General features: G+C 38.0%; 3 protein-coding genes and 1 long non-coding RNA gene across 6 annotated transcripts; 2 read left to right on the top strand and 2 right to left on the bottom strand.

The window, feature by feature from the left end:
* The first annotated feature begins 5,729 nt into the window (after positions 1 to 5,729).
* On the top strand, positions 5,730 to 8,664 carry LOC124327614. The gene is made up of 3 exons (XR_006916198.1): positions 5,730 to 5,976; positions 8,175 to 8,280; positions 8,359 to 8,664. It is a non-coding gene; the product is annotated as an uncharacterized LOC124327614 (long non-coding RNA).
* A 1,987-nt stretch (positions 8,665 to 10,651) lies between these two features.
* On the top strand, positions 10,652 to 18,450 carry LOC124327575 (WD repeat-containing protein 44-like). Its single transcript, XM_046786540.1, has 14 exons — positions 10,652 to 10,830; positions 10,941 to 11,139; positions 11,203 to 11,366; positions 11,433 to 12,036; positions 12,104 to 12,447; positions 12,507 to 12,626; positions 12,691 to 12,841; positions 12,923 to 13,318; positions 13,388 to 13,510; positions 13,577 to 13,708; positions 13,809 to 13,970; positions 14,037 to 14,152; positions 17,731 to 17,858; positions 17,946 to 18,450. Exons 1-14 carry the CDS (start codon positions 10,763 to 10,765, stop codon positions 18,254 to 18,256), a joined length of 3,018 nt encoding a protein of 1,005 aa, XP_046642496.1. The 5' UTR covers positions 10,652 to 10,762; the 3' UTR covers positions 18,257 to 18,450.
* On the bottom strand, positions 14,159 to 17,314 carry LOC124327593. Of its 3 annotated transcripts, none has more exons than XM_046786574.1 (5): positions 17,183 to 17,314; positions 16,616 to 17,120; positions 16,395 to 16,552; positions 16,209 to 16,323; positions 15,921 to 16,135 (listed from the first exon to the last, which is right to left on the bottom strand). In XM_046786574.1, the coding sequence occupies exons 1-5, from the start codon at positions 17,183 to 17,185 to the stop codon at positions 16,113 to 16,115; spliced, it is 804 nt and encodes a 267-aa protein (XP_046642530.1). In that variant the 5' UTR covers positions 17,186 to 17,314; the 3' UTR covers positions 15,921 to 16,112. The 3 variants fall into 3 exon arrangements, with proteins under 3 accessions (XP_046642528.1, XP_046642530.1, XP_046642529.1); XM_046786573.1 differs by having other exon boundaries at positions 16,213 to 16,323; XM_046786572.1 differs by lacking the exons at positions 16,395 to 16,552; positions 16,616 to 17,120; positions 17,183 to 17,314 and adding exons at positions 14,159 to 14,977; positions 15,052 to 15,194 and having other exon boundaries at positions 15,264 to 16,135.
* Positions 18,451 to 19,263: 813 nt separating the features above from the next.
* Positions 19,264 to 20,924, bottom strand: LOC124327600 (F-box/SPRY domain-containing protein 1-like). The gene is made up of 5 exons (XM_046786582.1): positions 20,723 to 20,924; positions 20,364 to 20,602; positions 20,196 to 20,293; positions 20,001 to 20,132; positions 19,264 to 19,942 (listed from the first exon to the last, which is right to left on the bottom strand). Exons 1-5 carry the CDS (start codon positions 20,824 to 20,826, stop codon positions 19,757 to 19,759), a joined length of 759 nt encoding a protein of 252 aa, XP_046642538.1. The 5' UTR covers positions 20,827 to 20,924; the 3' UTR covers positions 19,264 to 19,756.
* Between the last annotated feature and the right edge of the window lie 394 nt (positions 20,925 to 21,318).

Here is a 21,318-nt window from a genome sequence, read left to right as displayed (position 1 = left end):
TCGGTTCCGTGGTAGTTGTTTGGTTTGAATTTTCTTCTTTCTTGCACATTTTAGTTGATGTGAGAGGTGTGGTTGTTTTAAATGGATGGTAATTAAATTGCTAAATATGGGATATGATGGCCGGATATCAGTTGGTTCTATCAGACTTGGAAATTAGCATCTAGCATTTTTTGCATGGACTGGTGGTCGTTTGGTACGTGTGGATCAAATAAGGAGGTATCGTTCTTTCTTTGTCGGGAGTACAACAAGTTGGTGGAACGTGCAGTTCTATAGGGAGAACTTTCATTTCCATAAAAGCTTAAGCTTACTCGTAACACCTTTTGATTTGATATAATTTCAGCTCTATCGTATATCTATTGGCATTATTCCAAAATTGAAATTCTGGAGAATTTTCCGACTTCATTTTTTAGTTGACTACGGTTGACTAGTTTGTTGCGAATCTTTATATGGCACACGCGATGTTGCAGTAGCGCAAGGTACTGAATAACCGAAAAAGTGAAACACAAGATAATGAGGGAAAATGTCTCTTTTGTTCAATATAGACGTATTTTCTTAAACAATGGATCAAACTTTTTTAGTTTCTTCTCCACAATTTTTGTTTTTATTAAATAAAACGAACTGTTACACTGTTAGGCTGTGTGCGATAAAAGTCGTAAGCGGTCGTAATTAGTTATTCAAAATAATGTTTTGGGATGTCTTTTCCTCGGACTTATAGGGCACACAGAACACAGGACTTATACGGGAACCACATCAGAAGAAAATAAAACCATCGCACATATAGTGGGAAAATCCAAAAGTCCTCGCCCTACAACCATTTCGGTTAATCTGATGAGGAACTAGTCTCTCTGAGTAGACAGGACCGAATGTGTAATCACGAACATGTGATCATTTATTTCGTGTTTCGTGTAAATTGACAGCTACTGATTGCTGACTTTAGTTAGCCAAAAGATGTCAACGGTCATCGAGTACTATTCCCAAAACTCGCTGATAAGCTAGTCTCGTATTTCTCTGGCAAGTTTGTTGTTTACTATAATTTATTCTCAGTTACACTTTTGAAAGGTAAAATTTTGCATGCTTAGCGCAATATTTTCAGTGCGGCACAAAATGCTACTTTACCTTGTTACTTTTCAAAAATTGACCCAATTTTAACGAAGTTCAACTTAGCGGATTGCATTGTCCGTCTGCTGTCCTCTGTTTGCGTAGGGTCTCAATGTGGCGTCAAAACTGGTTCGAACGTGTTGGAGCCTTTCTTTTTTTCCGTTCAACTTTGAAGATTACAAATTTAGTGCACCGGTCTTGACTGAAGACTGGTCCTCTTTTGTGTGTTATTCCATACACGGCCCTGAAAAATATAATAAATAACTGGACGAGATATTAACTACTCATTGGTTTGTTAACACTGACATATAGTTTGATTCAGCTCTGTTTCAAAGTTGATTTGTCCTTATGCTTTGATTTTCTGAGCCAGTTGCTTTTCTTATCTATTTGAAAGTGACTAGCATAATAGGCCTACAGTACATGTCTTGCTACCGTGACATCCGGTTGTTTTCACATTATCTGACGGTAAGCTGTAATTTATATATAAAGACAAGCTTTATTGTTCTATCGACAAGATTTCCGGGTCTCATGAAATAACTAAATAAGTCAATTTGATTCCACAAGGTTGTTTGGTAAATGACCAATTTTCGCTTTTTTATCGAATTTGAAACTGGGTTGTTTTTTCTATGGTATAATTAGACCAAAGTCGAAGCGCAGTTTGGTTCTTAAATAAAAGAGAAATGTGGCAACACAACTTTTTTTTTTATTTGTAATTATTCCCAGACCATACTCGATATCTTAACATACTCGACATCTTAACATTGTGACAATAATAGCTAAGGTAATTTTAAAAAAGCTATGCTGGTTGTTTTACAAGGAATTTTTAGAAGAATGCAAATTCTTTCGAAATAAAAATCCGTTTCGCTTGGTTTGTTTTAAATTTACTAAATGATGTCTTCCTCTAGTAACTGGCCGATAAAATTGGTAAAATGTGATGCGTGGTCACGTATTGCACCTTCTAATAACATAAGTCTAATTTGATTGCCTTTTGCAAGTTCTAAAGTGGTTTGCAGTGAAAATGTTTGAGCATGGTGTTCACCCCCACGCCTGTCCTACTCTTGATCAATCCTTTGTATCAGTCTTCAATTGCAATTCAACTCTTGCATTTGCATTGTACTCACTAAATCCAGAATAAGCGAAAAGGTATTTGCCGGGTTTAGGAGCGACGAATATTCCGTTAGTGTTCATGGCATTCCCCAAGTTTAATCTACCGTACCCCCGATATTTTACGCCCTTTTCTCTTTTTCTTTATATTCTTCTCTTCCTTTACCTACGAAAGAAAATGAGAAAAAGGCGCAAAATACCGGGGGTACGGTAGGCACCGTAGTATCCCTTCCGTCAAATTAAACTTAAAATATAGAGAGCCATTTGCCTGTTCAAGAAACTTTCACGGATGACTGTATAATTGTAGTATATAATATATGATATAATAATTAATAGTACGTATAATTTTTCTTTTCAATTTCTTTTGAGATCCCTCAGGCATGTTGTTATCAGTACGACATGAGATCCTAATGTGTTTTGCATACTGTGATCGTCGTAATCAGTGAATACTTTCTGATTTCCTGTTTTTCATCGGCCGAGATATTTTGGGGAGCCACGATTGGTGGAGTGTTGATATTCAAGAAGAAATAGTAAGGGTTGGCCCAACTGGTCGATGGCTGGGCAAAGGCCATCAAAACGTAGGTCGCCAAAGAGACAATAAAGACCATATAGCAATCTGCACATACGATTTAATGAGTAATATATATATAATATCGAAATTTAAGTGTATAAGCAAGAATATCGTGTAACTGGCATAATACGAAAGTAAAGAAATTTTGACTTACCGCGCCTTTAAGATGGGTCGTCTTTTATATTGTGCGGATTTCGCTCCGTTCAACGAATGCTTATAAGTAATTTTGTTGTTCAAATTGAAAATGAAAATCAACTGAAAGTCTTCTATCCGAATTGGATGATGGATTTTATTTCATGGATGACCGTGAAGATTCGTGTCGAAGTTGACTCGTAATGTTTTATTTGGTTTCACTGATGGCCTTGTGCTCATGAACGCCCGTGAACTGATCCACACCCAATTTACAAAATACTTTAGGAAAGAAATTGTTGTTGTTCTAATTTTCTGGTAAGCTAGTGCCCAAGATTTTCTTAAGAACGTCTTCAGTAGTTGAAAGTAGTTAGATTTTACTGTTTTTTTATTGATCGAAGCCGGTTCTCATATCTGATTGTATTATTTTTTCCAAAGTGTCGCCAAACTTATTTAATTATTCGTCGTCGGTCAAGAGAAAAAACCTCATTCCCATTTTGGACATTTTGTTGAAATTCACGAAATCCAATCAAGCTGCTGAATCAGCAAACAAGTGAATACAGAAGCGATGTAAAACTTGACGACTTCTGTTATAAGCTCTTTTTTTTACTTGATTATGAGAAAGTGGATTATTAAAGAAATCATTTCGATTTATTTATCAAAGATTAAGGATGATGGTATATTAATCTGTAAGGTAAAAATTCGTGCTTATTGAAGATTAAACACAGTTGACAGAAATCAAGCAAATTAACAATTGCTAGCTGTCACATAAAAGTGTAGGTGGAAATGGACCTGTGCGATGAAAGGGAACAGGAATTACTTTTAAAGTTTATTTGCATGCGCGTTGGTTAGTGGACTCAAATGAATTTTGTCTTCTCTAATAGGAAATCAACTGTTTGAATTCAATTCGTTTCCAAAGATGGAACTTAGCCTATTGTGCATGCAGCTGGAAAATCTTGATAGCTACTGTATTCTTCATATGATGGAGTATTTCAAAGTCATGTTGTATCGATCAGATTCTTACTGAATTAAATTATGTTATCAACAATGTATAGGGTAAACGAGTTCGTTTCCCAAAACTTGTTTGAAAAAAAAAGCATATTCTTTCCTTTTTATTTATTTCTTTTTTTTTAATTTGATAATCAATCACCATCCGTTACATTAAGTATGGAAGAAATTCCCATTTTGGTAATATTTCAACCTCCATATTTGGTTCCTTGGTAGAATTTTGATATGGTTTTTAATCAAAAGAAATAAATGTTCGATTTGTATCTTTCGTTGAGTTTATGATCCTTGTTTTTGTTAAAAGCAGAGTTCTTATTCATTATGTCGAATGTTGACTGAAATTGTTTTCTTTTTTTCTTCAGATGCAAACGGCAGTAAAGTCAGTCCACTTACCTCCCGGACTGCGGATGAACAACTGAGGGAACACAGAGGTCTGACGGAGGACGAGCGAAACCTCAACGGAAGTTTGGTGAGCATGACGCCGACTACCACCAGTAACAAGGTTAGTGTCCAAACCAAACCTTGAAAGTGTAACAACTTTTCCCATAGACTTTACCAAGTGTACAATCCCATATTGAGAACTGCTGATCGCGTGTGAAGTTGGAGGAGACGAGTTACTGTTAAAATATTCACAACTGTTTTGGGTTATCCAGACTGGGAACTCATTTCCCTTGTGTGCAGGTGAGCTAGTGATTGTTTAATGTAGGTTGTTGAGTTTGTCGAATTCAGGTTTTTCGCCGAATTGATTAAACCCTGTCTGTCCTACTGGTACACCAAATACGAATTGTTTTTCATAACCGCGCTATTTAAAAAAGTTAGTTACATAAATTTTTGTATTTTACGAACGAAATTGGTGCTCACGTTTCTGTATAGGGCTCTTCGGGATCTGTTTTATTTAGCCGTTTTATCTGGCAAAGCAGCATGGCTCTAGACTTTTTTAGCCCAAGAACGGGGAGAAGAGGGAGAATGGGAGGAATGGGAGGGAGGAGGGCGTACGAAAAAAAAGTGGACCCACGTTTCCTCTTCTCCCCCATTCGTCCCATTCTTCCTCTTCTCCCCTTTCTCGCGCTAAAAAAGGTGGTAGTCGGCGTCATGCTCACCAAACTTCCGTTGAGGTTTCGCTCGTCCTCCGTCAGACCTCTGTGTTCCCTCAGTTGTTCATCCGCAGTCCGGGAGGTAAGTGGACTGACTTTACTGCCGTTTGCATCTGAAAAAGTGGACCCACGTTTCCTCTTCTCCCCCATTCGTCCCATTCTTCCTCTTCTCCCCTTTCTCGCGCTAAAAAAGTTTTATTAATGAGCACTATTTCTACTTACTTTTTAAGTAAGTGTGTAAAAAAATTCAAAGATCGTACGTAGGGATCACATATAAATTTTCAATTAAAAATTAGAAAATAAGAAATGGGAGTTGTGTGTTGTAAAAGCAACTTGAATTTTTCGGAATTTGGAAAAACCTAAGAAAGGGTAGTTTTTTTTGTAATGTGAATAACTTTTCTACTGTGCTATATTCATAAGATATAATTAATACAAAGTAAACTAGGTTATATTGGCTACAAAACTAGACTATTTGGGGATTTTTAGGTTATTTAGTTTTTATGTAGCATCAATTTTAACAAGACGCGTAGCGCCATAAGCGCCGTGTTAAACACGGCGAAAAAATTTCGACGCGGAAATCAATTTCAGTAACTTTAAAATTAAAAAAAAATAGTAAATCTACACAAAAAACATTTAAATTAGAAACACACGTTTATTAACACATAAAGTTTGATTACCTGTAATAAAAACAAAAAAATATTTAAAATTAGACCCCCATTTCTTATTTTCTAATTTTTAATTGAAAATTTATATGTGATCCCTACGTACGATCTTTGAATTTTTTTACACACTTAATTATAAAGTATGAAGAAATAGTGCTCATTAAAAAAAGTTCTAATTACTAATTGTTTGAGGTACACCCCCCTTTTTCGGCTAAAATGACTATACTAATAGGTGATTCTTTGAGTAGACTACTCCACATTACACAGCAGTAATTGCTAGTTCATGATTGCCAATCTGTGCATAATGAAAATGGTAACCTCAACTTCAGTCTTGTTTGAATCCGACCCCTCGCTTCGCTCGCGAGTTTCCCTCTAGGTCTGACCTTTTTCAATTTTTTTTTTACTTTACGTCATATATTTTTACGTTTTTCTTTCCCTCTCTATTTTTTTAACTAGTTAGTTATAAGTTATTTCAGTAGCAAGGCTATCAAATAATATCTATGGCTAGGCTATCAACTCGGCTATCAACTCGGCTATCAAATCGGCTATTTCAAATAGATTCTGGGGATGTTACAAAACTTAAATGCAAAGAAAAAACACGTTTGCTGACTGTTGTAGCCTGTAGGGGATTTTTTCATAGTTTTTTAGTACAAAAACTCGCTGTTATAAAATTTAAAATATTTCCTAAACAAAAAATAACACTACTCCAATAATTTTTTGTGATAAACTAGATATAAAAAGCTTTCTTTCCTGAAAAAATGAAAAAATTTCGTTTGGTCGATAATTCCGATTTTTTTAGTTGAAAAACGTCAATTTTGACGAAAATCGCATTTTTCGTACTTTTAAAATTAAATAATAATATTTTCAACTTAAGCTACGAGTTTGAAATTTTGAACACACATTACTAATAGCCTCGTTGACATTTTTATTAATTTTTATGAACCTGCGTCAATTTTAACTTTACTTATATCAAATCAAATTTTATCATTTTTAAACTTTTTAAATTTCGCGCCACCGGGTGGTGCAACCTTGGATTTTGTCGCGCTTGGTCTTAAAAAATAGTTTATCCAAATGACAACATGTTCTGATGAATAAATCAGCCAAACAACGCATTTCAATGTACTTAAAAACATTAAAATGATTATACGGTCAAGCGGACTTTTAAACAATTCAAACCTTCGTGCCAGGTGAACGCACCATTTTTTTTCAAAATCCTTCGAGGAAATTTTTTTTTATTGTTATGAATCGAAAAAGCCTAGTGGCGATCAAATCCGTGAGATGGTCGCCACAGGTTATGGTCGTTTTCATATGGAATCACCCAGCAAACAATCTTTAAAAATTTACACAACCTATCATATTTTCCAACTTCAAATTTAGAAAATAATTTAAAAATATTTTAAAATTCTTACGGTTTATTAATACGTTTTTGATTTCCTCTCTATTTTTAGCTAGTTAGTTATATCAGTAGCAAGTTTTAGCTTTGCAATTATCATCCTTCTTTCTTTGCATTTTCCGTAAAACACAATCAAGATTAACGCCTATATGTTACACAAATGTTGTCTACCTAACTTGAGATTCACAAGAAAGTTCGGCTTATTAAGTGCAGTGGGGGTTTGGGCATGGGTTATTTAGTTATAACGGTGTTTTTTTTTATCACAATTTAAAATATTTATTAATTGATTAACTAATTAGTTATATCAGTAGCAAGTAGCGTCTTAGGTGCACCCCACTTCGCTTTGCAATTACTATCTTTCTTGGCACTTTTCGTTAAATTACAAATTACCGTCAATTAAAGGCTATCAAATAATATCTATGGCTAGGCTAGCAAAACTCGGTTATCAACTCGGCTATCAACTCGGCTATCAACTCGGCTATCAAATAATATCTATACTATAGCTAGGCTATCAAATAATATCTATAGTTAAGTCTTTTACAAAAACTATGTTTCTTGTTGATACTCGTTCAACAAGTAACCAATAATCCAAATTTAATACCGTCCATTAAGAAACCTTCTGTATCTGTATCTCTGTACGGCAACGGCCTCACACATATATTGATATATAGCTAGTTACTATTTTACGGCCTTAAAAAAACAAGTTTGTAGAACAAGCATAAGAGCCATCTGGCGGAAAAAAAAATTATTACTGAAACTAATTTTTCTCGTATTACACACTTCCATCAATTAACCTAAATTAATGGCTACTCAAATCTTACTGGCACTATAACGTTGCCATCCGTCGTCATCTCCTCTACAACCTAGAATTAATTGTTTTTGTTTTAATTAAACGATGAAAAAACCTATAAATTAACAACGAACCCCCCCTCATTCGCCCTCGTTCACCCCATACCTCTGAGAGGAACAGCGCCATCTTATCGGATGTCGACTGGTGGGTTTGAACTTTTCAGAGGTCGTCTGTCATATCATCGTCATCGAGTTGAGATAGAATCCCTATCGGGAAATTTATCTATGATTAAACTCATTTTCTTTTTTTCTATGGGTAATCAATGTAGAGGAGATAGAGCCAAACCACGGATTAGCTTTGGATATTGAGGACTCACCACCACTCAGCCAAAATTGTTAGTTGAGGATTTCAAAACCACAGTGTAATGGGTAAAGGTGAGTTTGAAATTAGCTACAGGAACATCATTTACTGAAGTAATTTTTATCACCTCAAATTTTTCACCATTCAAACAGGGGATTTAAAAAGTCTAATAGCCTATAAGGGAGGCGTCGTTTTCTTCGTTCCCCCCGACTTGCAGCTCGTCGATAATGATTTTCGCTTCTTGAATGGATTACGGTGTGAAGCAAAGGTCAAATATTCGTTGGACCTATACGTTGGACTCTGCACTGACAGCCAGACACTCGTCGAGCATACTATGTGCGTGATAATTACCTGCCTTGAAAACTGAGCGGATGACTCTAGCTCTTTCATATTTTATTCTTGCGTTACTAACTTTGATAAAAGAAAATTGAAAAAAATTGAAAAGCTGTCTACATAAATTCATTGGTAACAAAATATAAAAGGTGAATGTATGAGTTTATCTAGCATTTATAAGTTTAAAAAATACATTATAAACAGTTAAATCAAGGGTAACTGGAATAATTCGAGGATATTATAGAGAATTGAAATAGTGCTCAGGCTCTCCAAAGTGAAGGCGGTACATTTTTTCTTTGATGTTAGGCCCTACGATGTAGAAGGTTTTCAATGTCAGTGTTTTTTTTTTTTGGGGGGGGGGGGATCTTCACCGATGCATTCAACGAGACCAACTACATTGTGTTTTAAAATTCTCGGTCAAAGTAAGTCTTTATAAGCAAGTCTTTATGAAGTCCTTGTTGGAAATGGAACTCTTGTTGGCGGTGTCGGACCGTTCAACTTCCAAGAATGAGATAAGAGATGACACCTTTTTGTTGTTGCTAGTTGACCCTTATATTTCACACTGACGTATAATACATCATTTTGGTATTTCAATAGTTAGTTTAGGCTTGAGTAGGGTAGGGAACAGTAGATTGAGTGGGAAGAGAGGGTAAAATTGGGGCCCTCATTTGAGGTCAAAAACTTACATTTGGACAAAGTTTCAAATTTTTCTAATGATGCGCTGATTTTTGCCGAATTTTTAAAGAAAACATGCCGATTAATTTTGGTTGTTTAGGGACGAAATCCTAGCCCGGGGGGAGAATAGAGGGAAGAGAATAGGGGAGAACAAAGGGGTCCGGCGGTTTTCCCTCTTCTATTCTTCCCCCGGGGCAGGATACGCTCCACGCGACGTGAGAAGAAAAATCAACATTTAATAAAAAATCGGCAAAAATCAGCGCATCATTAGAAAAATTTAAAACTTTGTCAAAATGTACACGACTATGTCGTCTACCGTTGGTGCAGGTTTCAAGTAATAATTGATATATTTGAATTTTTTATAATTTTTAAGTAGCATACACTTTAGCTTGGAAACAAATGGCGAGCGCGCCGATGTTTCCAAACTTCATATCTAGCACTTTGGGGATAAACTTCAATTCACTAAAATCTGCAAAAAATCATGGTGAAAGGAAATTCTTTCATCACCAAGATGATTTTTAAAAATTTGCTTTGCGATAACTCAAACGTGAGTTATCACGTAAAAAAGATAGACACTTTGGCCCGTAAGCCGCCGTGTTAGAAGCGCGGAAACACTCGCCGTGTTTCCAAACTTCATGAGGGTACTGTAGATCTAGCGGTAATGCATGAAACCCCCACCGCAGATTTTATTATAGACCTTATTAAGATCCAAAGGTATGGGTCAAGCCGACCCCTTTGCGTCGCGTTGCAGTGTGAAGGGGTGCCGTGAACAGAAGATTTTTATTTGGCTCGCCCCGCAGTACATGGATATTAGGCTTGTCGGGTTAATCGTGCCCGAGGGAAGGAAAGGGAGGAAAGGAAAGAATGAAAAAAAGAGGGGACCAGACTTTCCTTTCCTCCCTATTCTTCCCTCGGGCACGATTAACCCGACAAGCCTAATATCCATGTACTGCGGGGCGAGCCAAATAAAAATCTTCTGTTCACGGCACCCCTTCACACTGCAACGCGACGCAAAGGGGTCGGCTTGACCCATACCTTTGGATCTTAATAAGGTCTATAACCGTTCTATTGTCGCAATAGTTTTTCCCGTTCTAGTTTCGTCGCTTAAATATGGACGTTCTAGTGTCGGGTGGGCGTTCTAGTGACGCATTCAAAATACATCTAGAGGCAAAGAATCATTCCTTAAGTTCTAATGTCGTAAAAACCGTTCTACTGTCGCAGAGGTTTCCGTCCTATTGTCGTTACTTAAACGTGGACGTTCTAGTGCCGCAGCGGAATTTAGAGGTTTTTCCGTCCTAATGTCGTGGCTAAAATATGGACGTTCTAGTGTCGCGTTCTAGTGACGCATTCGATAAGTTCTTGTGGTTATCCGTCCCAATGTCTACATGCCCAACAGACGCCATCTGTCATTTTGAAACCCAACTACGTTGAAGAACCAATTGAGTAAAAATTGGAAGATGTCTGTAGGAAAAAACACAACAAGGGCGGTTTAGTGACCCCAACTATTAATTATTAATTTAATTTAAAAGTTTGATCACGTTTTCCAGAATGTCAAGTGATTCAGAAGAATTTTATGACCTCGATGAACAAGACGTTACCGTCGTTGCCGAGGAAAAGTATAAATTGTTTGTTATTTAGTGCAGCCTCTGTTTAGTTTGAGACTAAAAACCACAAAATATATTATTTAGAATTTTTAGAGAAAATAATCGTCTTCACTTTCTCTCAGGTCAGATATGGAAGTGACTACATTTATCTTACCAACTGTGACGAGCAAAACTCCTGATGAAGAAGTAAAAACTTCTAACAGTAATTCTCTCCAGCAAGTTCATCCAATATTAGATTTCTCAGCTGAGAAAGAAAAAGAAATTACTAAAGAAACAAGTGTATGTCAAAGACCAGTAGCATTGGAAGGCTTAGATTCTCCTGTAAGTTTCACAATTTGCATGTTTTATATGTGGTACTAATTGAACATTTAAATCTGAGTATAGTCTGGTTTTGGGGCTATTGAGAAACGAAGAAAAAAGCTGGAAGAATTGAGAAAACGAATGCTGACAGATGATGATGAAGGCAATCCCAATGCATCTCCACCAGGCAGCCATCCATCATCAGTTGAAGGACTCTATGCAGTTAGTAAACCATCACACCCATTCAAGTAAGCATGCATCAAAGGAAAATGAGGTTCTCATTTTTCACTAAATCCCTCCTCCATCTTTTACAGATTCATTGATCATGAGACCATGAGCATGCAGAGCACAGTATCTCTTGGTCGAGTTGGTCGTGTTTTAGGTGGGGAAATCAAACTGGCTTCCAGATCCGGAAGCAAGGAAAATATTAGTCGTGCCACTACTCCTGAGGTAAGGACACCAACTTCGACGGCAGAAACTCCGATGACTCCTTTGCCCGTTGTTGTTAATTGCCATGAGCCAGACGTTGTCGCTAGCGCCAAAGCTTCCATTCAGACGGACGTACCTCCTTTTGCTTCTTCGACTAGTGAAGTAGGTGGAACACCGCGGGTTCTTTTTGAACCAGTCGCTCCTCCACGACGGAGGCGGAATAAAATTCAAGCCCCTACTCCTCCTCCTCCAGCAATACCTTCGGTGCTTCCAACTCTGCAAGACCCTGCTCCTTCTCTAACGCCAAAAGCTCCTATTCCCGTGGCTATTCCCGCTTCCGTATCAGCTCCAATGTTGTCGTCATCTGCCCCACCTCCCATTGTACTGGAACCAAGCAAAAAAACTCCACACCACCCGTTTTCAAAAGGATTTGAGTTTTCTCTTGATTTAATGTCAGCCACCAAGGGGAATTATGTTATCAAGCCTCAGGTAATAAAAATTTACGTCAATCCGCCGTCAAGCCCATCCTTCAATCTGAAATTCTTTGAACTGTTAGGACGAGGAATGCACCAGAGCCGAAAGGCGGAGTTCCATGACCGACACAATGAGTAAAACCCCTGAGAGAAGTTTAACAGGGGACGATGATGTCAAAGTAGAGAAAGTTAGTGCTGATCCCAATTGTGAGGATGAAGCAAGTGGAATTCAAACGCTCAATATGTTCGTCCGAACCCGAACGGACTCGGGTAAACCTCTTAGTGACATGGAAATTCTAGAACAGGTGACGGTTCTAAACCTCGATACTGGAGAGCAGATTCCTTTGAGTATTGCCGAAGACAAGTTGCCCCAGTGCCTCAACCCGCTGTCATTACATATCATGAGGTTAACCTCGGAGTACATCAGGTACATTAATAATTATCATCTATATCCCAATTAAATTTACATTATAAATTATTTTGAAGCAATTCGAGTCTTGAAAAAGATAAAGAATCCGACAACGAAAGTGTTGACTCAAAGAAAACGTATAACACTCAACTGGACAATGTCTCCGACGGGGATTCGGTTTCTCTTCGCAAAAAGACGTAACTATTTGTAAGAATTCCTTCACCTCTCAGTTTTTTCATGGGTACTTTTTTGTTTTTATAGATCACAGCTAAAGAAATTTTTGGGATCTAAAGTTCGCCGTACAGTAGGAAGAGCAAAAATGATGGCTCAAGAAGTGTCTTTGCCCGGACGCCAAAAAGAGGAGATGATAGACATCCCTGACGAATTAACTGGTGGAGAACAGCATGTCAAAGTAAACTACATTTTGCTTTACGGCATGGGAACCATTTTGTGATGTGTTTTTCATTCATTCATTTCGTCTTTATTTTTATAGATGAAAGCTTCTTCCAGTCACAAGGGGCCTTATGAATTTGACACCCTACAGTGCGTCCAAGAAATGCATGGCGAACATTTGGGTCCCATCTGGTGCATGAAGTTCTCACCCTGTGGACGCCTGTTGGCTACAGCCGGCCAAGACCGTATTCTCCGGATCTGGGTACTAAAGACAGCCTTCAATCATTTCCAGGACATGCGATCTCGCTGTAATGCCGACAGTAAATCGTCACCGACTCCATCCCAAGAGTCTTTGGTGTCACAGCATTCAGTTGAAGATCCGGTTGCTGCCATAATAGCAGAAAAGGAGTCAGATCCACGTTCACCTTTCGTTGAGCGGCCTTTCTGCACTTACGTTGCTCACACTTCTGATCTCCTTGACGTTTCATGGTCCAAGGTAGCGTCGATAACGTTTGTACATTTATTATCTACAATTACGCAACTAATTTTTTCCGAATTTCTGAAGAATTATTTCATTTTGTCGTCGTCGATGGATAAGACAGTTCGACTTTGGCACATATCTCGAAAAGAGTGCCTATGCTGCTTCCAACATATCGATTTTGTTACAGCGATCGCCTTTCATCCGAGAGTAAAATTTTACTTAAGATTTGTTGAAAGGTACAATGTTAATTATTCCTATTGCTACCGTTTACAGGATGACCGCTATTTTCTAAGTGGTTCTTTGGATGGTAAACTTCGCTTGTGGAATATTCCAGACAAAAAAGTGGCCCTATGGAATGAGTTGGATGGACAGCACAAACTAATAACTGCCGCTAATTTTTGCCAGGTCCCATATCATGTTTTTCTTTTTCTACTTTTTTGTTCATTTATTTTGGTTACTATTTTGTTTTAATACTTTTTTGTAATTTATCTCATGTATTTTACAGAACGGCAAATTCGCAGTTGTTGGCTCGTACGACGGTCGATGCGTTTTCTACACCACAGAACACCTGAAGTACTATACGCAAATCCACGTCAGGTCGACCCGCGGACGCAATTCCAAAGGGCGTAAAATTACTGGCATTGAATCTCTACCCAACGAAGATAAGGTAACTTGGAGTGCTTATCACTTGATTACCTCTTGTTGACTCATCGTTATCTCCACATTCTCGTAGATTCTAGTGACTTCTAACGACAGTCGCATCCGACTCTACGACCTCCGTGATTTAAATCTCTCGTGCAAATACAAGGGATACGTGAATAATTCAAGTCAAATCCGCGCCTGCTTTAGGTAAGACATTCTTTATCATTCATTTTCGTTTCGGGGCAAAGGTAAAATCATTATCAAGAGTTAAATGCCATGGCTTTAATGTCGATGCGGCAATGTTCGAAAGCGTCGGAATCCATAATCTGTTGTACGTTCCACTGGCAGGGTAGCGTGAAGAACAATTCGGGTTTTTCCACACCAACCAATGTCAACCACTCGTCCATCTGGGGTAGTACTTGGCGGCTTTTAAAATCATATTTCGCCAGTAAAGGAAATTGGTTTTCCAAGTCGAGATAGCGTTTGAGCAAGCTGGATTGGCGCATCTCTTTGAGATTGAGAAGCATCAACTCTGTGTTGAAACCTGGCCAGCCGCGTGGTGGTGAGAGTCCCAAATTCGAATTGGTTTGCAGGTGTCGATGAACAGAAAAAGCCGCTGCGAATTTTGCTCCTTGAACCAACGTCAATCCAATCGCTTGTTGTGCCTCAAACCGGTCAAAGTATTCGTACAACTCGACAATATCGTTTCGAAACTTGATGTGGTTGCTGACGAATATTAAGCGATTGAGGTGGTGGTAGTGCCATGGCAAAATCAGAGGCAACATCTGGGTCACTATGTGGTCCTTCACCATGTCGAATTTGAGGTGTGGAACATTGGTTTTTAAATGGTCCAGCAACTGATCGAACACGTTATCCACTGTTTCCACGGTGTAAGCAAAGCGAGAACGGGCTTGATGTTCTACACGCGACATGATAGTGTCCACCATATCGATGCTACTGCTATCGCTCAAAATGTGGAAATGGACTGGAGCAGAACTGTAAATCAGTAGCCACATGATCGTGTCTTTGGCACTAGCGAATAAAAGAAAACGACCTTAAAAGTAAAGAAAAATTGATTTTTATTAAAATTCGTAATGGGAACTTACTTTGCCGAAGCGTGAGGGTCATTACCGATGAACAAGAGTATCATGCCAACGTGGATAGTAATCCCGGCCTTAAGCGAAACCAATTGACGAGAAAATGGTTCTTTAATAGTGTTGATCTGTTGATAGATAAGGTCGTCTTCGATCTGCAAACAAATATGATTTTGTTAATCTTTCTACCGGTAATAGTTAAGTTAACATCAGAATTTTCTTACGTTCAAGTCAACTGTGTCAAATCTCTCCGAGCGGCTGAATAACATTATGAAGAAACCCGTCATTAGAATAGCAGAAGTGTAACGTTTCCATTTTCGTGGAAAAGAAAAAGACACACAACAAAAAGCGAAGAACAAATTCACCAGCCGAGTGAGACTTTGTAACATGATAGTTTAGCCAACTGATTAAAACAAACGTTGCGCTAAAATAAAGATATGCACCCGTGTGAAATTTTCGATTCTCTGCGATAGATTTCACGTGTACGACATTCGCTAGTCAACGTCAAACTGCTTCTTTCTTTCGGATTTCGTTAAAGATGATGAGTTAGTAAGGAATAAAACAGAAAAAAAAATCCTGTTATTCGATTTTGGGTGCGGCGAGTGTTTCAACCGGGACTTCAAAATTGCTATGTCCGACATTCACACGAGGAAAACTGTATAAGACAACGAGGAGAAAAAGGCAGGCTTATTTTTTAGGAAGGAATTATATTTTGCTTGGAAGTGAATTCCTCCTTCAGCCCCGTTGCATATGCGGGCCAAACATCTGCTGTTTCTTTTTTTCTCCGGAATTATGGTTTATTAGTTTACAGCTACTGTATAGAAGGCTTCGTATGTGTCTTCTTTTGTCATTTTGTAATCAGCTTGGAAGCCGGTATAACATTTAAGGCAAAATATAATCTCCGTGTACTTTATGTCAATGGAAAAGCTACATATAATTATAAAATTTTGCACCCATGGGTTCATAATAGTCTTGATAATAGTTATGATTCGTCATCCGCCGAATTTATATCAAAACATAATTTTATTTTTTTCCTGGCATTTTTGGTTTCACCGCTAGCCGATTGGTGTGAATTATTGATCATCGTAGGAGTTTCCTATTTGTTAGTCACCAGTTGAATGATAAATTAACGTTCGCGAATTTCATGTAATTTGATTCTAGTTTTTTACCTACCTTTTGTGGAGTGCCCTCGTATTTCTTCAGTGGAGTACGAGGTGTTCCTCCAAAATCTTCCGCAAAACCAAAATATTGCGCTGCGCGTTTTAAACCATCTACAATGGCATTCTACTCGAAAGAAACCCAAATCTTTACTTTCTTCTTAATATGTTACATTTAAACGAAAAAGTGAACATTACTTCTTTGGCTTGGATTTTTAGAATGGTAGCCATAGATGATAGACCTTCTGCATAGCCAGTTCCAATGTCTTCATGATAGGTACCATCTTTCAATTCCATCCGAATAATGGAATTAGCGATTGCGGAATAATAACCGTTCGCCGTTTCTTGGGCAGAGTCTTTCAAAGACATACGTAGTAGATTGTATTGCGAATAAAATTGAGAGATTTGTCGGAATTTACCTATTTCCAATTCTTTGATAGAATGCTTCCATCCATCTTTCCCGTGCATCTGATTGAGTTTAGCCATAATCCGCCCTCGTTCGTCAATAAATCCAAATGTGTACCACGTATCAGGCCCTTGTAGGAGAATGTCTTCTTCCAATTTCCACACATCCCGACCTCGTTGTTCGGTGTCTTTGAGAAATTTGACGTTTGATCTCAGACGATCTGTATCAAACTTTAAATAACATTCAATGCGTATGGCCTCCGGATGCAACTCCAAAAATATCTCGCTAAAATTTGATCGGCCGCCTTTGTTGTTCCACCAAATACGATTTCGACCAGACTCCGGTGCCAGTGAAGTCAAATAAACACCCGATCCGTTAACATAAGCCGTTTTGGCATTGGACTGTATAACTTTGCCGTCCTTGAGAATTTTCCTGAGGTTTTCGTAGTTTGTGTAGTGGTACAAATACTGAGGCGGAGATTCCACGCTCGGCGTGGAAGTACTTGGTCCAGATGGCTCCTATTGTTGAAAGATTGATCTAAATTTTAATTAATTACCAAGACTTGAATAAATGAGCTTACCATTTGCACAATTTAAAGAAACTCATCTATTCCGCAGTTCTCATTTTCAATCGCTGTAGCTTATCTTCGCTAGTTTTCTTATCAAACAGTCGTGACACGGAACGCTGAAATATGTGTCAACGTTGCCAAATTCTTTCATTTGAATTCGTACCGCTAAGTTCGTTTCTCCAGGGGTATGGACTATGGAGTCTCTCCATACCCATGGTCTCTCTAAGCCCATGGTTTAAGCCGGACGACACGCTAATGATAAATTATTTTCAGCGGATTTTACTTTCTCTAGAATGTTACATTACACCGTAGGTCTATCCGTCTATGGACTATGATTGTATAACATTCTTTGGTATGCATCCCTATTGACTAGTGCGTATGACGTCATAAATCGTCAATTCGAAGGGGGATTCCGTCCGTAAAGATTTTTAATAAATTATGACATCCTAGACACACTGGACAAAATGAGCCCTAAATTACGCTTCAGTTTCTTTTCTTTTCTTTTTATTTTCCGAAATGAAATGAAGTTAATCATTTTCTATTTTGTAATTGAATTTTAGTCACGATGGCAAGTACATCATTAGCGGTTCAGAGAATCAGTACATTTACATGTGGAAGACACATCATGATTACGCCAAATTCTCTTCGGCTCGTCGAGATCGCAACGATTATTGGGAAGCCATCAAAGGTACTATTACCTAATCACTACCATTTTCTTGTAAATTAATTCTCTTTCAAATTGAATAATCGACTTTTCTGCATCTATTTACGACAGCGCACAATGCAGTGGTGACATCGGCCGTTTTCGCACCTGATTCGCATTCACTGATTGAGCAAATGGAGCGACATCGAAGAGAGAAGGAAGAGGAAAAGGCTTCCTCGTTATCAGGAGATGCGTTGATGGGTCGGCGATTAGCGGGATCGGCGACAGCCGATGGAGCGAAACCAAACTCAAATGTGGAAGGAGGAGCCTCTTCCGGCAACGGCTACGTTCTTGTCAGCGCGGATTTCAACGGCTGCATTAAAGTGTTCGTCAATCGAGTCAAACCGAAGCATAGTTCTTTGCCCGTTTCTGCAATGTCCTAAAAAGAGAAAAATAGTCGAACGGCTTGGAAAATTTCAATCGACAATGTAGTCGTTCTTCTCAGTCGACGTGACGACAACAGATAAATATGGTTCAGTTTGGAAATTATGAAATTATCGCGCAACCCAAAGAATCTATATAATAATTTAGCATGCCCATTCATTTATGGCAAGGAATACACGCCTCCGATTATCGAGTGCGTGATTATTTAATTCAGAAAACTCTTCCTGTTTGAACCGCTCTTCATTTTTGACGCTAGATGGTAGAGGCATTCAATGTTGTCCTTTCTGGCAGATTGCCATTGGGCAGCGCAACAGAATTCCCGTCACAAGGATTTTTTTTTTTTTAGGTGAAAAGTAAATCGACGGAAAACGTGTTTTGTTGGTCACACAATAGAATATCCAATCCACCTACCTTAGGGTTTGGAACCCCTAAGGCGATGTACAAATAGAAAAGAAAATGGGGAGGAAATGACCAGCTGTCTTTGCTTGTGAATCGAATAGAACTGAAAATTCCGGTGGTACATATGACACTTACACTTCGCTTTATGAGGTTGATGAAGGTCAACGTACACAATAAACCATAAAAGAGGGGACGAAACTTTCTTTGATTTTGACCTATTTTTGGAATGATATTGCTGTTGCGCTTTGATTAATTCAACATGCGAAAAACCATTAAAGCCTTTACTCGATCGTCGTTCGATTTGATGAGCGTAATGGAAATACAGTTAAACAAACTTTTTTGTTTGACCTTCAAGACAGTTTTTGACCAATATGTTGCTAGAAATCTAGGATCCAAGTGCCCATCAGTACATTTCTCAGTTAGAAGCGTTAGAAGAGAAAAAATCACACATGAAGTAGTAATGAGGCTAGAAAAAACCTAAACGATCGAATCCATTCGTATACGATGGTAAATGTAGGAGTACTTAGAAAACCTGATTCCTTACTCATTGGTTAACACCTTTAAGTGTTTGAATAATGCTTATTTATAAAATTAAATAAAGGCAGTGTAGACAAGTCATTTTTCATTTATTCGAGTAATTAAACACGAATTGGATTTTTTTATTCAAAACGCCAAACTTTGGGCAGTAAGAGGTTCAGTTATTCTTTAGCATCATCACCAGTCCCAAGTCATACAAACATACAGAGGGAAATTTTAAGTTATACAAATCTATTTCGCAAGTAGCAGTCAGACCGGACGATTAACCATTTGTTGGTTTTCGGTTGAACGTGAAAACACAACCACACGAAACTTGAATTATAACACACTACAATAATCTGACACACACCAGGGACCATGAAAAAAAAAAAAATAAATAAATGAAGAATGGGAAAATACGGGAATGTTTTAAGTCAGAGCGGTATTCCCAACGCAACCTTTGTACACTGAATTTTGGGATTCTTTTACAACAACATCCTTTCTTGGTTGGCAAAACGCATTTGCCTGTAGAAATTGATTCACACAAAGAAATTTTCTTTTTAGGAGAGGGGGACAGGCGACAGTTAGCCATCCAAGGGAGGACCCAGGTAGACCATTGAGACTTCTGTGTGCCCATAGACTGCCGACACCGAAGGGTATAAGAGCTTCTCTGGTAAGCCCCTAAACGCCACTCCGAGGAATTCATAGTTTCTTTCGAAAGCTAATGTATTGTCATCACAGTCAAGAATGACTCGTATCCGCTCCCCAACCTGCAACAAAACTTTAGGTTAGGTTGATTTAACTCATTCATTGGTTAGACTCAATCACTTGGTATTTAGGTGCATTGTTCAGCATTGGGTAATTGCCTTGGGAATCTCCATTATGAAGTAAATGATTATCAACCAAATTCCAACCCCAACTTTGGTCATCTGATCCTAGTAAAGCTATGTATCCATGTGTCTGTGAACATGGATTTTGACAATTATTTTTAGATAAAATATTCAAATTTTAACACAATTATACCTGGAGAGTTGCTTCTTTAGTTGCAATTCCAACAACTGCAACTGTTCCAAGAGGGCCTTCCCACATCACTTCCCAGGCATGCCTACCTTGACTGAATCCTGCACAAACATTAGTTGAATGGATTAATATGTACACTTGCAACAGGCATCTACAATATTTAGTACTCACCAATTTTACCTCTCACAGCATCTGTACTCTGTGCAACAGGGTTTCTGTGTATGGTAAAACCATTGGGTTTGATATAAATGTTTCTAGAGCAGTCTTCTGGGTTCCAAGCATGGTGAAATGCTTTTAATTTTGTTTTGTAGGTAGGAGCGGAAGACAGGAGGTCTGAGCTCAGGACTTCTTCTGCCAGTTTTCGTATGCAGTGCAGTCTCCAGACATCATTGTCCTCATCATTCAGTATACTGATTCAAATAATAATGTGCAAGGAGAACATAAGTTTCAAACAATCGCTGGTTTTGTTAGCAACGGTAGATCACTAGCGAATAGTCACAAACTGGTGTTGATTTCAAGAAAACTTGTACCTGTACCACCGTTTGCACACCAACGAACTGCTTCTTAAATCCTGCAGCGGCAAATATGAGAAAATATTTCCTAGTATAATATCTGGTAGTATATCCACGTGCATTCTAAACGCCGGCTCGCAAACACTTCAACATTCATTTAGGAAATTCTTTCGATTTTTTCTGCAATTGACAATACTTCTATGGCAGAACCGGTGTTGCCACATTGCCATAGCAATTGATCTGAAATAAGAAAACCGAACAAAAATTATGAGAATCTAAACAACTTGATAAAACACTGAATTACACCTGTGAAAAAACGATATATTAATATCAAACTACTTTTTTACTAGTTTTTAAGATAAAATAATATTTTAGTTTATTTTTGAAATGGTTCCCGCGTATCCGGAAAAGCAGACGACGTTTGATTTTACTTAGCCTTCTGATTTATGATTTCATTCATATTCATGCTCGATTTCAATAAAAATTAAACGCTTTTCCCATGAAATTAATCAAATTAGCACTTAGTTATTACGATAAATTTATTACGATAACTGTATTAACAGCCGAATTAAAAAATATACCAATTTAAAAGAGCGAAATAAAAAAAATATATT

The sequence above is a fragment of the Daphnia pulicaria genome, chromosome 2 (genome assembly GCF_021234035.1).
Source record: "Daphnia pulicaria isolate SC F1-1A chromosome 2, SC_F0-13Bv2, whole genome shotgun sequence".
Classification (NCBI taxonomy): Eukaryota; Metazoa; Arthropoda; class Branchiopoda; order Diplostraca; family Daphniidae; genus Daphnia; species Daphnia pulicaria.
Note: the sequence above shows the minus strand (reverse complement) of the source record. Positions and strands in the feature narration are given on the sequence as shown.